General features: G+C 39.6%; 1 protein-coding gene across 1 annotated transcript in view; it reads right to left on the reverse strand.

Moving 5' to 3' along the window:
* Positions 1–17,152, reverse strand: part of MAP1B (microtubule associated protein 1B) — a 70,441-nt gene continuing 53,289 nt past the window's right edge. The window contains exons 5-7 of the mRNA XM_005488283.4: positions 8,796–15,336; positions 6,389–6,627; positions 1–4,625 (exon numbers count right to left, since the gene is read on the reverse strand). Of these exons, the coding sequence (XP_005488340.1) occupies positions 4,470–4,625; positions 6,389–6,627; positions 8,796–15,336 (6,936 nt within the window). The 3' untranslated portion in view covers positions 1–4,469. The remainder of the gene's footprint in view (positions 4,626–6,388; positions 6,628–8,795; positions 15,337–17,152) is intronic.

The following is a 17,152-nucleotide window of genomic DNA, read 5'->3' on the forward strand; positions in this document are numbered from 1 at the left end:
TTTAGCACTTTTGTATTTTATTGTGGAACTGAGTTTGATTCTTTTACATCAAATATCCTCAATGGAAGAGGGGATATTGCACACAAATATCATAAAAGCACTACATATTACTTTCACTGGAAACTAATTTTCTACATTAGATATGATTGGATAGAATAGAAGTGATGCAGGATTATAAGACATAATACCATACACAGCTGCAGACTGACACAAACACCATTCAGAACAAGAGAGAGGAGGTGTGTGAGGTGCTTCTCAGCCAGCCACAAGACTTTCTTTCCATAGTTTGGAAGATAATGGCTGCATGCAAATGCGTGAAAGCATATTTCAGATTTTGTCTTTTACATTGAGATGACAGCCCAGTCTTGAAGAGGTAACTCCTGCCTTCTGGAGCACTTAGTTAGCCTAGTAGAGAGAAGCTGCTTCTTAAATTTTTTTCTTTCTATATTTCATTCTATTGTTTTATTTAGTTACTCTTTTTTAAAGATTTTTTTTGTAAAGTCACAACAAACAAGAGGTTTTTTTTTTTCAAATTTAAAATAGCAAACATTTTTAAACCAGATGAATAATATAATTGCATTCTAAGAAATGCTTACCCATAGTTGATTTTACTGTTTTGTTCAATTATTAAGTGAAATGATGAAAGCTTTTCTTTTAAGGGTAAACATTATATTTTTTCATATTCTAGTAAATCCAGACCAAGAAAATTACTATTTCTCTCATAAACATCATTACTGAGCAAGAACCTCTGGCGACAGATGAACAAAGAGAAGCGCATGACAGAAATGCTCCAAATGCACAGCAAGTGCTCTTTGGAACTCATTTGCTTGTGTTGGGAGGGATTGAAAATTCAATTAACAAATTTATTAAATCTTAGTAAAAGAGTACCAGAACTCTCCTAAAATGCATAAGCTATCATAGACAATTAAAAAAACCCCAACATTCATATACACAGTTATCTCCATTCACCACAGTATGTAAAATAAGTAAAAAAAAAATCAAAAGTGATTTCTATGAATGATGGGGTGAAAATAGAGGTCAATGAGTCAGGCCCACCACAGGACTTTGAAAAGGCATGCAAGAGAGGCCCTGTCCAAGTTCAAGAGTGGGATGGGATCCCCAAAGTTAATTCTTCATTGAATTATGAAGCATTATATTAATAGCTTAAAGATCATGACTGGGAATGCTGTTATGGGTAATACCATCATTGAAATGGAGTGTTCTTTGCACTCAGATATTGAATCTTTACAATTAGAGTAATCAATAACAAACCATGCTCCTAGAAATCTATGCTGATCAACAGCACTCATCGTTAATGTACACAGTACATCTTGATGACTGTTACACTAAACTAGTTGAGTAGTACTAGGATTAGCACAGGTAGATTAGATCCACAGGCAGGAAAGTCATTAAGGGCAAGAGGAGCCAATGGAGGAGCTCATCGCAGCGTTGAATCTAGGTACCATTGCCGTTTGGAAGGGAGTGGATGGAACAGGCATTACAATACCTCAGAATAGCCAGACCATGGTTTTAATATTCTTGTAGCAGCAAAAAAAGCAAATGTACATGTGTCTAATTATAACTATTATTTCAGAAGTAAAACAAATGTTTCAGCCATCCTAAATCTGCTTGGGCATATTTAAGGCTTGATTCCAATTTAATTTACAGTAGGATCAGATGACTGTAACTTCCCTGACAGTAGTGAAATTGCTCCTGATTCACAGGAGTGAGTGGCATAAGTGAGATTAGTCACAAAACCACCACTGTACTTAAAACAATTTTCTACCAAAGCAGAGATACAAACCATGTCAGGTGTTGTCAGAAAATCAGAAAATCTGTTCCCACCCACTCAAAAGGTTTGAATTCTGAACTATATAATAAAATAGACAAATCAGAAAGAATTGTAGAAACAGTACAACTATTCTGCCAAAAATTCTGCAGAACATACCTGCAAAATTATACAACATAGTCTGCAAAGATATCTCAAATCTTTGTAGACTATGTATTACAAAAGCATTTTAAAGTGAATTACATGAGCCCAGCAAACATGCTTGTTTTCACAATACATTTCCATCTGCCTTTTTGTGCCATAGTCACTCTGAGTTATTCTTAACTACTTAAAAGGTATAGCAATAAATAAAACAGCATTGCTAGAGAAATCTAAAAAAGAGAAGACATTCAAAATAAATCAAAACCCCAACCACTGACAAACAGTAATTCACAGCATTAAATGGGCATGAGAAGCCCACATTTACAAGACCCTAAACCAGTATTAGAAAACCCTCATAAAAATTAGGAGTGCAAACATACACCTATTAAACAAAAATATCCTAACAATGTGAAATTGAAATAAATTACAAGTAGAGAAAATAAAATGAGGTCATAGTTCACTACATTGTAAAACTTAACAGCCATAATGGTGATTCATACAACCAGCACATAACTCCGTGCTGTAGGCCTTTACACCTTCTTAAATTCAGATTTGCAGACCTTCTACAATGCAACAAGATTTTTTTTAATTGGGGTAAAATTTCTGAGACTAAAAAATCCAAACTGTCTTAAATCACAGAGCAGTGGTGCTGTTCCTCTGCAATCAGTATAGAGAAGGAAAAGAATGGAGGCATGAAGAAGGAAAGGAAGAAAAAAAGAATAGTAAAGGAAGAGGTAACAAGTGGAAGAGGAAAGGAAATGAAAGAGTTAAAAAAGAGGATATGAGAGGAGGAGAGAGGAGTAAAGGAAAGAGAGGAGGAAAGGAAAGAACAGAGGAAAGAGGAAAGCAAAGGGGAAGAGAAGGAAAAGGAAGGGAAGAAAAAGGGAAGAGAAGGTACTTTTTGCTTATTGCTTGTTCTATCCTTTTCCAAGATCTTATGAGGGTTGAGAATGTAAGTTATAACCTTTTAAGTATTGGGCAATCAACTTCTCAAATCCCATTTTCTGTCACCATCAACAGAATAATTTTATGAGGGTGTCCTTCCATACCCATCTCCTGAAAAAAGCATTGACAGTTGACTGTTTTCAATAAATTTTACCTCAATATCAATTCTCACTAGAATCTTAAACAACACTACTCATTTATCTTACAAAACTACTAGAAAGAATGCCTTCACCTGAAAAATTTTTCTTTGCATTTACCTGTAAATGAAAATGTTTGTTACAAGTCATGTATTAAAAGTTCATGCAGCACTAAAAAGAAAGGCTTCTGTACATTTGTTCCCATGTTCACTCTTAAATTAAACAAATAAAATCAGGTAGGACAAAGGAAGGCTGAATACTGTACAGGTTCACAGGTAACCTTTTCCATCGTTCTGAATGTTTCACTAAATTTTGTAACTCTGATACTAGACACCACTTCTATCTTGCTTCCACAGTACGAAAGGAGCTTTCAAAAAAAAGCTCATCTTGCCTTGTTGAGCTGTCCAGGTGCATCTGTGAAGTGTTCACATAACTAATATATGTAATTCATAGCACCAAACCATTTGACCAGTCAGATAAGTTCCTAATACCACACATGCACACTCACGCTTCTTTACTGGTGTAACTATGATCCTACACAGATGTTTTATAAATTTGCTGTCTCAGCATTAAAAAATAAGTGCATCAAGTTTCTTTGTACATTCAAGTCACTTTCTAAGGCAAATTGTCTACTGTATGTACTCCCGACCGCTTTGGTATTTTGCTTCAGTTAATCGACAGTGGACATGGGTGTTTTCAAGCATGTGGACTGGTCAGTTCTGGCTGGAGTGAGTGGGCTTTCGCTGGAAGCATGCCTTAGACCAACAGTTCTGCATGTTGTAAGAAAGGTTTTAGACTTCTGGATGGGGTGCAGGCTACATGCATATTTGGCCTATGATTGTTAGGGTGTGTCAGTATGCAGAGTTCAAATTAAAGTGGAAAGCTGCTGATGAGTGATTAGGTCATACATCCCTTCCTAGCCATGTTCTCTTTCTTTTTATGTTTGAGCTAACTTAATTCTTTAAAAAAAGGATCCCCATAGTGATAGCTCAAATTGATAAAAATTTAAGACTTTCTTCTTATGTGAGAACATAAGCAGACTCTAGTAAGCGATACATCTATTGCCACGAGACTAATGCAGACCTAATAATATACTACTTTCTCCTCCTACCCCTCTCTCTCTTTCTCTCTTTGTATTTCTTTAGAGGGCAAATGCCTCTACCTGGCAAAAGTCAATTGGGGTTGCTAGTGCATGGTTTCAAAATGTTCAGTGGAGATGCAACTGGATCTGTATTTTCGCAGTAATTTGTACTCTACTATGGGAAGACTTTTATTTCCCTTAGCAACCAACATAGACTGAAAAATATTAGTGACTTGCATCACTGCGACACAGTATAGCATTTGGCAGGTATATAGTTCAGCAGTTGAAATAGATGACTTGAATTTTCAGGAAAGGTGTTTTCACACTGAAGAATTTCTGGAAACGCAGTTTAATCTTGTGATGCACGGTCTTGCTCTTACAGCTCAATCTTGCATGCAGGAAAAGATTCATCTTGCATAACAACAGTGCTGCTGCTTGCCAAAACCATGATGTTGAGATCCTGCTGCTTCTCATGGGTGTCTTGATACCATTCCCTCATCACTTCTGAGTCATGGGTTGGAATTAAAGTCACCTGCAACATGAAGTAAAAGTCCTATTTAATGGACCACAGAAACAGTTGATATGTAATATGTCTTTTCAAGAAGCCCCAGCCAACAAGTATGTTTCCCTTTCGGAAAGAGTGAATTTTTATGCAATAAATACTTGAATAAATGGATGGATAAAAAGAAATCAACATGTAGGTAAGGTAGAATGACTGAAAATAAGGTTTATAAAAATAAAATGTTGGTTTTGTAAGGTGCTGTTATAAATAACTATGTAGTTCTTGGCTTTCGCTATTATGTATTGGCTTTTGCAAATTATTATTAATCACCACAATTTTGATATAGTACAAATTGTAATCACTTTTATGTGCATTTAATATAGTATGATTTGTCAGCTTTTTGGGGCAGTGTCTTGGTCCCAGTGTAACTTGTATATTTTAGTGTGGTAAACATAAATTATAGTTTAGGCTCTCACAAAATACTAAAGTGGATGCTATGTGTTAACTTATGCAGAATCAACTGTAGTTGTGGAATAATAACTGATGTCTTTGTTTTTATAACCAACTGACAGAAGTGAGAAAATCAGATGAATTTGTGAAATAGCTGATGTTGATTTAAAATACTTGTGGAAATAGCTAAAACGGTCTGCATGGTCAGATAACATTTGTAAAGATGTCAAGATCCCTGCCACTGACCCTTCAACTACCACTATCGCCTGCTGAAACCACAGAAGTGAGACACGACTCTCAAAATCACATCCATGATTACTGCATGTACTCTAAAAAGATGGGTCAGCGGTTGAACCAAGCTAAAGAATCCCTGGAACATGTAAACAAGTTTAAAGAAGTGCTTGAATATGTTTAATCTGTATGAATATGTATTTTACTAATGCAATGAAAAGGTACATAAGAAGACTTGCTGTGATTAGCCAGTGTGCCTCTAGCTACAGCTACACACCCATCGCTGTTTACTGTCCCTTTTATCCCTTATTAAACTTTTAAAAATGTTGAAGATGAGGCTGGTTTCTCACAGTGCTGAGATGCATCTTTCAAGAGAAGTATAAGGTTGCAATCTGCACTGATAACTCTTCAGATTACAGACAAATATTTTTTTTACTTATTCATCATAATGGAAAGGCACATGAAGTTTCCAAATGCATGTAATTTCTCTAAAAAGTGTGAAACATTTCTTCCCTACTTAAAACTGCAACAATGCCAAACTCAGATCATGTATGTGGTGTAGTAAAATCATGAGATGGCCAAGCTGGCCCTATAAACCAGTTCTTAACTGTTTTAAGAACCAGGAACTGGTCTGAAGGGACAGCAGTGCAGCTCTGCTTCACACATCACTGGTGCCCAGCCAGGGTGCCTGCTGGGGTTTAGGATTCTTCCTTTTGTTTCATTCTCTCAAGGAATTTTCTCCCAGATATGTTGGTAGGAAATAATAATGATGGGGTACTTAAGAAAGGCAAAAGAAGTTGCCACACTTCAGGGGAAGAGTGCAGCTAGCTACTCTCTCTTTTTACCTGGGGGTTTGTAGGACAGACCCCCAGGTAAAGGACAGAGATACCAGGAGAATTGGTCTGGGTAAAAGGTGTTGGGTGCAGGTCCTCTTTCCTCTCATCATATTCTCCATTCCAAAGGAGGTTCCTGCCTTTCTTGGCAGACACCTGTCTTTCGAACCAAGCCAGGGCCCCATTCTGTGGCAGCCACCATCTGTGCCAGAGGCGCTCTAGTTTCTCATAGCTGAGAAAGGTTAGACTTCCAGATTGAGATGGCAATGAAGAGCCTACCTGCATGTTACTCTCCCACTGTGCCTTGCCCTCCAGCAGGGAGTCCAGAACAGCCCTGCTTGGCTCCTCGGCCGCGGCATCATTCCCGCTCACCACATAGTAGGATGACCGGACTCTCTTGAAAAACTCAACATCAACATTCTTGCTGTTGCTGTGGTTGGGAATGTACACCAGATCCAAATACACTGGAGGTCCTGGAGGCACTGCTGTAGATTTTGCCACCTTAGTATTCCCAGGTCCTTTGGAAACCAAACAACAAAAGAATATATCACAGGCTGGTTAAAAGCATGCATTTATTAATTACCGTTATAACCACTGAGGTGAGATGTGGCCAATTATGGAATTACCCTCCTACATACAATGGCAAGTTACAGCTTTGTTGTACCCCAATTACGATTGTAACGGGAGCAAAAACCTGAAAAATTGGAACTATATAATACAATAAAAAATCACTACCATATGACAAAAATTTGGCTGAACCTTTTCCAGTAATATACTACTATTATCCAAAGATTACATGCAGGGCTGTGATTACCCAAAGATTACATGCAGGGCTGTGATTACTCAATTACCATTCAGCAAATGGTGCTATTATTTTCCTGATGAAGTGCAGCTTTTTGAAAGTCTGGGGTATGACTGATCATAAAACCTTGTATCAAACAGGAGGCCATGAAAATCTGAAGCTGTCCTGAAATCTGAGGTACATAGCAAGACATGATAGCAACTGATGCCCTCAGGCGGCCTTACAGATGGATCAGGAAGCTACTACACATGAGCACAAAGAGGAACTTGGAAGGAGGAAGTTGCAAAGCAATTCAGGGAACAGAGTCAAGTATTTGTCTGCCTGCTGTACCCTTATTTGCATACACAAAGTAGCTAATTATCGCAAAAAGTAAGGGGAAGCATTTCTTTGCTGCTGTACACAGTATATACGGTACTTGATCTAAGGGCTTCAGTCAAAATGAAGTGCAACATGTAAACACATTAAAACTATTACACAAAAATCGCATCTTTTGCTCTGAAATCATGGTGGCTTTCGCTATTATGTATTGATGACTGATTCACTATTATGTATTGATTGGTGACTGAATCGGGCTTCAGTCAGTAATTTTACCTAGATGATTAATGTTTATGTTTTATTAGCTTTCTCATGTTGATTAAGCTTGGTAAACAATTATCTGAGCAATATGATCAATTTAGGGTTAAATAGTGTAAGGCCAGAAAACTCCCTTGCAGTTGTCTAGCATGTTCTGGCGCACACTACAGGGCAAAATGCCAAATGAAGTGATAAGACTTCCTGATTTAGACAGGTTTTGCTATTGGTTTTGTTACAAAATATTTTATCATCTTTGATGATAAAAAAAAATCTCAGATATCATTTTAATTTGTACATACCAACACTGATTATGATACTTGTTGCTGTATTTTTGCAATTTTATGTCATTACAAATTATTCCAGCATATACCTGAGAAGTATGCCTAATGACTTTAATATAGAACTTAAGTGCTGCAGAAATGCACAGCAAGAATAACTACATTGCTGCTTTGAAATGTATCTTCTAACAGAGATGCAAATGATGGGGTAAGAAAGGAACAGTGGACTACCAAAAATGGGGAAGCTAAGGACAATTGACTGCTGGTTTGTTTGTGCTGAATTCTAGAACTGCTCCTTGTAAAGAAGCTTTCAACAAACATCAGTCCTCACAGCAGAAAAATCAAAGTATCCCCCAAATAGTGCCTAACAAGGTCTGCTGGAAACAACCGATTAGCACAATACCTCCTTCAGTAATCTAATTCACAATTTTTTGCTACTTAGAATGTATAAAAGACATTCAAAATTACATTAACTTTCTGTGTATTTAGTTATCAGTGACGGCATAAGACTGGATTATGTGATGTACATGCTTACTTCACTCAAAATGCTTTTACTAATGTTAAATTTTTTTAAATGCTGCTTTTAAAATCAATTCAGCAAAGTAATAAGAGGATCCAAAGAGAAATAGTGACTTTGCCTCGCACAATATTAAATTGCATTAATTTATGTTAAAGAGAATTGTATCTACGTATTTCTCACAATGAATAAAAGGGTTCACCTTGCTACTGATTTTACTTCACCTACAAAAGTGGTACTTCCAATGCTATTAGGTGGTTAACTGTTTAGACAGCTTATATTAAATTCTTTCTATTTTATGTTCTCTCTGGGCAAACAGGCCTCAATTTTCTCAGATTATAGAAGTAGTGACTTTCATGCATTTATGTGGCATTTGCATACTGGATTTGTACTTAAAACCTGAACTTTCTTTGAGGATATGCCACAAACCACACTTTAGGCTGATATAATAGCAAACTAACTACACTGCAACAACTAAGAAAATCATAACACCAGGGCATCACTGTTTGTCTTTACCTGTGGTTGCAGTCTTTGCCGACTTAGATGTTGTTGTATTTGCTGCATTCTTGGTATCCTTATCTTTCTCTTCCACTCGAGACTTTACCTCTGGATTAGAGATATTTTTGGTTGCCTTCTCCACAGATTCCTTCTTTTTTGGAGAAGCTGTTCTGGAAATTTTGTCTAAAGATTCTTTTGTAGCTGGCTTTGGTGAAGCCACTTGTTTTGATTTACCATCACTTTTTTTAACAGGAGAAGATGACTTGGTCTTGGTACCCTGCTTTTTTGTCTTTGTCTTCTCTTTGAGATCCTTCTTCAAAGGTTTACCTAAATTCTGTTCAACCGGCAGAGCCTCTGGATCAACCATGGTAACATCAGGGTGCCTGGGGGAAGGGCTGCGATCCTGCACTGGAACAGGGGGTGGGTCAATGTGTTTGTACGTAATTGTCTTGTCCGTTGGAATGGTTTCCGACTCATCTTCTGAGTCAATGTTAGCATCTGCAGTGATGGAAGGACATTCCTCAGTCTCCGGGGGAACATCGGAATCAGTCTGAGACGGGGCAGACTCGCTCACAGACGTGGGAGGAGTTTCATCACACTGCCGCCCTTGCTGCTTTCCCCCAGAAGGAGGCTGAGCTCCCCCAGACTGAGTCAGTGGCTTCTCCTGATCTTGAGACTGTTCTTCACTTGCAAACCACTCAAGGGGATTTGGGTTGATAAATGAAGGTGAAAGTTCGGTTTTGGGATGTTTATATTCACAAGAGGACACAAGACATAAGTCAACATCTTGACGGGATTCTGCTAACGATTTATTCGGAGTAAAATGTGCACTTGCTTCATAGGAATAGCTGGTAGCTTCAGGTGACCTCCCAGTGCTATCTCTCCCAGTTGTCTCAAACGAGTAATCTGCGGCTTCAGGTGAACTGGAGGCTTTCCCAGTTGTCTCATAAGAATAAGTCATGGACTCTGATGACCTGGTGGCTCTCCCAATTGTCTCATAGCAGTAGCCAACGGCTTCTGGTGACTCAGAGGTTTTCCTTGTTGTTTCATAGGAATAATCCATAGTATCAGGTGATCTGGTAGCTTTCCCAGCTAACTCATAGGAATAATCTGTGGCTTCAGACGATTTGGTAGTTTTCCCAGCTGTCTCATAGGAATAATCTGTGGCCTCTGGTGATCTGGTGGTTTCCCCCGTTATCTGATAAGAATAATCGGTGACCTCAGATGACCTCATATTTTTTTCAATTATCTCATATGAATAGTCTGTACCCTCAGGTGACCTAGTAGTGTTCCTGGTTATCTCATAGGAATAATCTGTGGTCTCAGGAGACCTAGTAGTTTTTCTGCTTGTCTCATAGGAATAATCCATAGCTTGAGGTGATCTAGTAGATTCTCCGACTGCTTCATAGGAATAGCTGATACTCTCTGGTGACCTCGTACTTTTCTCTCTGGCCTCAAATGAATAACTAAGTTCTTCTGGTGACCTGCTGCTTTTCTCTGAATCTTCTTTATCTGGGCTGAGTAGAGGTTCTGGACTGTGCTTTGATAGGGGTTCCTGATAAACAAAAGCTTTGATAGGAGACAAACGCTGTGACAACAAAGGTGTGTGACTAGCTGCTCCTGTGATTGCAGGAGGTGAGTCTGGAAAAGTAGGAGAGTACAGGGGAGTAGATTCCCTTGGAGTTAGTGGAGACAGGTCAGATTTTGGTGACAGCTTTTCCCCCAGGCTCTGTACCTTTTCTGAGGTAAAAGAAGAATGCAGTGACATTTCTCTGGGTGGAACACCACTTGAAAAAACTTCCTCTGGCAGTGGTGAAGCTACCTGGGAAGGTGTATGAGCTGATGAAGTTGAGGATGAAGCTTCAATTTGAGAAACTGAAATAATTTCTGAAATATCTTTCTCTTGAGAGTAAGATAACTGTTCCACAGGTGAAATCTTCTGTGCAAAAGGAGACTCCTGTATATCTGAAGGGCTATAATCTACTTCCGTTGGTCCGTTTTCAGATATATGGTGTACACTAGAGGCTACAGCAGGATATTCTGGAGACTGCCTACTAAAATCCATTGCTAAAGACTGCTCAGGTGACTCTTGACCATATTCTACTGACATAGCTGACTGCTCAGGAGATCTGTGATCAAGCACCGGTGTTCTTGATTTTGCAGTTTTAGGTGAGAAATCTGGTGGAGAAATTGACATAGGCCTTGGGCACTCTTCTTTAGATGGAGACATTTCTGTTTCCTGAAAAGTTGTTGGTGTTTGAACAACTGAGACTGAAAGGGAATCATCAACTTCAGTAGAGTGGGGAGAACCAACCTCAGCATGCAAAGAAGGAGATACATCATCAGTAGTTGGTTCTGGAAATGAACTAGTGGCAACAGATGCTGTAGAGACAGAAGCTACTCCTTCTATATGGGAATAGGTGTCTTCTGCAACAACCTCATCAACAGGGGTTGCAGACTTGTCAGAGACAGTGCCTTCAGAAATTGACATTTTGGTATCTTCTTTTAAAGAACCAAACTGACTGATATCTATTTGAGTTGGTGAGAGATCACCTGCTAACTTCCGCTCATCCAAGACCAGTGAAGACTGGGAGCTGCTGGGTTCTGTGTCCTCCATTTTCCTTTCCAGGCTGAAGCCTTCCTTAATTACCATAAATTCCATGCTTTTTTCATCTTGTTTTTCTTGGAAGAGGCCCACAGAGCTTGCTTCAGAAGCTGGGCTCATCTGAACAGGTGATTTTTCCTTTTCAGGTTTCCCCTCAGAAGGACTTCCATAGTCTCTGGTGGGAGACTTTAAATCAGCACTCAAAAATGCATCGTAAGTGGTCTCTGAACCTATCAGTGGAGGACTCCGCAGAGGCGAGAGAACCTTTTCAATAGGAGATTCTGAATCTGGCACGGGCTCATCCATAGGGCTTATTCTGCATTTCTCAGACTCATCTTTAACTTCGCTGAACTCAACGCTAACAGGAGCTTCGGTTGACTTTTCACTGGTTTCAGAGGGAAGCTGACTGGACTTCTCATCAGTGGGAGACTGATAATAAGGTGTGTGGCCAGCACTACCAGCAGCAGACTGTGACGGAGATGCTACTTCTAATGTTTTATCTTCTGGGCTTGTGCAGTGCTCTTCAGCAACTTCTTGGTGTACATCAGGCAATTTAGCAGTGGGGACAGACTCAGAAGGAACCTTGATCTCATTGGGAGTGAGCGAAAAATTCACGCTACGTTCACTCAGTGGTGTTTTGGCAACAGGCGATGGAGGGGACAAACTGTCAGCTGGACTCTTGGCTGAACTATGTTTTCCACCATCTTCTTGATAGGGTTCTCTGATTTCTAATTTGTCAGTGCCTTGGATTTCACTTTCTCTTTGCCGGTATACATCTTGGAATGCAGATTTGCAGAATTTGTCTTCTTCTAATGAAGAGGGTGGTGAGATGGTAGAAGCTGAGGCATTATAATCCTTTCCTTCTGTGGCCTCTGTTTTGGATCCTTCTGAAATCCCATTAAAAGCATCTGGAAGTGGAGAAAGTTTAGTTCTGCTGAACTCCTGAGAGTACAGTGATGTCTCATACTTGGTAATGTTCACATATTCCTGAGAGGGCGACTCGCTTTCCTCGTTGTTAGTTTCATCACTCATGACATCTCGGGGTGTTGACATTTCATCCATTGGAGTTGGTTCACTGGATATTTCAATGGTGGACTGTGTGTAACCTGAAGTAGTAGTGAACTCCTCAGGTTGATCTTCTCTATTTTCTTCATCAGAAACAGTGGCTTCGCTTTCTGAACCACCAGGCAGAGTCTCATCATGGATAGAAGAAGCTGGTTCAATCACGGGAGACTGAGACTCAGAGCGCTTAGTTGGTGTAATTATGAGTAAGCCATACTTATCCTCGGCTTCACCAGATTCTGCAGCTTTGTCTACCACAGCCATCACGTAATCTTCTTCGGCTTCTGTTTTTTCAGTTTCTTCTTCATCTCTGATGTCTTCTGCTTTGTCTTCCTCATCTTCTTCAGTCTCTTCAGTTTCTGCCTTTTCTATTGCTTCTTCCCGGTCTTCTTCAGCTCGTTCATCGGATGCCTCATAATCTGCCTTTTCAATATAATTTTCATCTTTAATGTTAGTATCTACTTGAGTCATTACTTTTTCTGAGGCACCTGGAATTTTACTTGATTCTTCCACATATGGTTTTGTGGCATCCAGTTGTGTTTTTTCTACTTCATTTTCATCTCGTTCTTCAGCTTCTTCTGTCTCTGCCTTTTCTTCATAATCTGCTTCAGATGATTCTTCCAAGCCAGTTCCCTCATCTTCAAACTTTTCATTGTCATCAACCTTATGTTTTTCCACAGGTTCCAATTCTTCAGGTGTCTGTTCACACTCACCCTCAGCCTCTGTGGTAGTTATGCCTTCATCAGATGACTCAGCAGGTCCTTCATTATCCAATTTTTCTTTTTGTACTTCAAAAGCGTCTTTTTGTACTGTGCCAGTGAGTTTCAGATCATCCTTTATAAGTGCAACTTCAGATTTTGTTTCTTTTATTGTTTCCACTTCTTCAGCTTTTAATTCCTCAAAATCCTTTGTTAAATCCTCTGGTGAAGACATAAGGGATCTCTCTGCTTCAAGCTCCTTTCCACCAGCTATAATTTCTGCAGCTGCTACAGTTGTGGCTCCAACTGCTGCAAGGGCAGCTTGTGCTCCACTGACTTTGAGGTCCTTCTTCACACTTTTAACTTTTCCTTTTTCCTTTGGCTTTCCAGCAGCTATTGCTTCTTTTTTAGCAGGTTCCTCCTTCTTTTGTGGTTTAGGCTTTGCTGCTGGCTTTTTGGCTTCATTTGAAGGAGTAGCTGTCTTCTTTGTTTCTTTAGGAAGCTTTTTGATGTCCTTTTTGATTTCTTTGTCTTCCTTCTTGATTTCCTTCTTCTCTTCTTTTTTAGTTTCTTTTTTAGGTTCTTTTGGTGAAGCTTCTTTCTTTATTTCTTTCTTAGCTTCCTTCTTGTCCTCCTTTTTCACCTCTTTCTTAACTTCTTTCTTGATCTCTTCTTTTTTTGGTTTTTCCTCTTTTTTGACGGGTGTTTTCTCTTCTTTTTTAGAAACCTCTTTCTTTGGTTTTTCTTTGTCCTCCTTCTTTTCTTCAGGCTTTGCTTTGACTTCCTTTTTCAGTGTCTTCTCCTTTGACATTTTCGGTTTTACATCTGTACCTTGTTTCTCAGGAGTTTCAGATTTCACTAATTGTTCTTCCTTACTTGCTATGTCTTTTTCCACCACTATTGGTTTGGTCTCTACTTTTGCTGGTTTTTCTTTTTTAACTGGAACTTTTTCTTTACTTTCCAGCTTCTGTGGCTTTTCTGGTACTGGACTAGGCTTCACAGACTCTGGTGTTTCTTCTTTAGATTCCTTTCTGACAGGCTTATTTGGTGGTGTCTTTGCAGCAGGCTTCAGACTCTCCTTGCTATCTGTTCGTTGTTTCAATTTCGCTTGTTTCACAGCTGGACTAGCAATGTTCCCAGTTAGGTCTTTTTGTGTAACCATTGGCTGTTTAAGGAAGTCTAAGTGTTTGAGTTTTTCTAGTCCCTCTAGAATATTATACTGGGTGCTGTTTCCAGGAAAGAGAACTCTGATTATTTTTTCTGCAGGATTATCTGGATGCCACACAATCAGGGATGAGACAGAGGTGAAATAGGATAAGGGAATGTCAAGCTCTTGGCCATTAGGTAGTAGGAACTCAGCTTTATCTTTGTTAGTACCACTCCACTGCTGCATAAAATATTGCATCTCTTTGCTATTTTTGACAGGATTAAGCACATACATCTCAAGTTTGCCAACTCCCATTTTCTGAAATAAAATGATAGGGTCAATGGTATTTCCTGTATTTCTGAAAAGAGGTTCTGGATTCATAGACAACTTATTTAAATATTGGAGAGTAAAGCAAGCTTCTTCTACACTCCTTTTTACTCTAAAATTAGGATCCAGGTTCTTCAGGTTCTCAGGTACATTAAGGAACACAACTCCTAAATCAGGCGAGATCAGATTTTTCATCCAGTCACTGTTGGTAGTAGACCCTTGGGACTGTTCCTCTTCTAGTTCAGCTATCTTTCGCTGAAGCATGCTATTGATTCCTGGCAGATTGTCATCTCCAATGTGAGTGAGCAGAATGGAATCTACCCTGTCCAAGTGCCGGATAACTTTCCAAAAACAAGATTTTCTTTCAGATCCTCCATTGATAAGCATATTGAATCCATTCACTGCGAACAATGCTGAGTCCCCTCTTCCCCCTGGGAAAATGTAACAGCAGGGTTTGGAGAGCTTCAAGAAACCTCCTGAGGTTGGAGGCTCCAAAATGTCAAAAGGCGATGGCACTTCTACTGATTCTGACAGATACTCTGTGAATTCAGAGAGTCCTTCCATCTCAGGCAATATGGAAGCTGAGTTGAGTTTAATGTTAATGAAGTCTTGAAGGTTGTGTCTGTCAAGGTTGGAATTTTTCCAGTCCCCTTCCTCAGGGCAGAAAAGAGTTAGGCTGGCTTTGTTGGCAGGGTGTGTGGTGCTCAACAATTCACCAATCTAGGGTTATAAAACAAAAACACAAGAAGATGCACACAAATTTATTTTTTAATGACAATTAATGCCAACACATATTTCCTGATCAGATAGATAAAACTTTTTTCATTTGGTTCTGCACTGGTGAGTCTCCATTCTAGATGCTAAAGTAAGCTGGTATCACAACTATTTTACTGCCTTATTTTTTTTTAAATACAGAGGAGGACCTTATTTCTGGTCAGTACTGCCCAAAGGACAGCAGGATACAAGGTTCCCCCTTCCCTTCTTCATACTTTATAGAACTGGGGGGATAACGCAGCCTGTGCTGCTACTGTGTATGTCTACCATGGGCTCATGAGTCTCCCAGCTGGTCCAAGTGCGCCCAGAAGAGACAGCCAAGTATCTAAAGGATAAAGCACAATCTCTCAACAGGCAAAAAGCAACTGCCACACAGAGGAGGCCAGCATCCTCCCAGGGGCAGCTGCCATCCTTTCTGCTTCTCTTGGGATATATTCCTCCACACCACTGTTTGTGCAGGTCTTTTTGTGGGCTGGCTCCTGAAAAGTCAGTACTGCTCCCAGATTTATCAAGATTGGCTGCAGGAGAGTTTTCCAAAACAGTGATCACTAAGATGCTGGAATTCAGAATCCTGTGAGGAAGCAAAGCAGTAAGCAGGACTTACTGCTTAAGTTCAGGATTTACTGCTTACTTAAGTTCAGAGGTCCTGAACTTAGAGCTCTTCAAAGACTACTTGGAGGAATTCCATGGTTTAGGGTTTTGGAAAATATGGGGGTCTATTGAAGTGGAGGGAGACGACCATCTGATCACTTTTTATAACCGTGTTAATTAAGTTCATGCATATTGCAAAACTCGAGCTCACAATAGGTCAGAGATAACACACCAACTCCTCCTTTTGTTTCCAATACCAAGATTTGTGTTCTCAAAACTTACTTTTACTTTCTCAAAACAGCTAAAGATAGAATATCTACTTGTTATGAGAAAGCTGCTTGAGAACTCTGGTATGCAAGGTTCTCAAGGCCTTCATGTTTGTCACTTTTACTTGTAATTAAAAACAACTTGAGAACTTCTACTGTTTACAGAAACAGGCTGTGAGAATTTGCTCCTCACAGCTGCCTTCTAAGCCATTTCTGAAAAAATCTCTAACAGGGGTCCAAGAGACTTGGTCAGTATTCAAGCATCCCTCCTTCAAGCTCAAGACCAGCGTATTCCCAATGAGCAACAAAGGGGTCAGGAGACCTGCATGGATAAGCAGGGAGATTCTAGTAAATCTCACATGGAAGGAAGAAATTTATGAGATGTGGGAAAAGGCACAGACCACATGGAAGAACTATAAGAACATTGTCAGAATATGCAGGGATGTAACAAGGAAGGTCAAGGCCCAGCTAGAATTGAGTCTGGTAAGGGCCATCAAGGACAGAAAGAAGGACTTCTACAAGTACATCAGCAGCAAAAGGAAGAATAAGGAAAATGTGGGTCACTGATAAATCAGATTGGTCTCCTGGTTATGGAAAAGAAGGTGGAATTACTGAATGCCTTCTTTGCCTCAGTCTTTACTGCTGAGGCCAGCCCTCAGATCTTGCAGATAAGGGAGATTGGAGAAAAGAAAGAGTTTTCTTGGTTCTAAGGGGTTGCATTACAGATTGGCTGGGCAGACATAACATCCGTAAATCCATGGGTCCTGATGAGATGCACCCACAGTGCTGAAGTAGCTGGCAGATGTTGCTAAAACACTCTTTGAAAAGTTATGGAGAAAAGGAGAGGTGGATGATGACTGGAGGGAAGTCAGTGTTACTCCTCTATTCAAAAATGGGAAGAAAAA

The sequence above is a fragment of the Zonotrichia albicollis genome, chromosome Z, assembly GCF_047830755.1.
Source record: "Zonotrichia albicollis isolate bZonAlb1 chromosome Z, bZonAlb1.hap1, whole genome shotgun sequence".
In the NCBI taxonomy this organism is placed as follows: domain Eukaryota; kingdom Metazoa; phylum Chordata; class Aves; order Passeriformes; family Passerellidae; genus Zonotrichia; species Zonotrichia albicollis.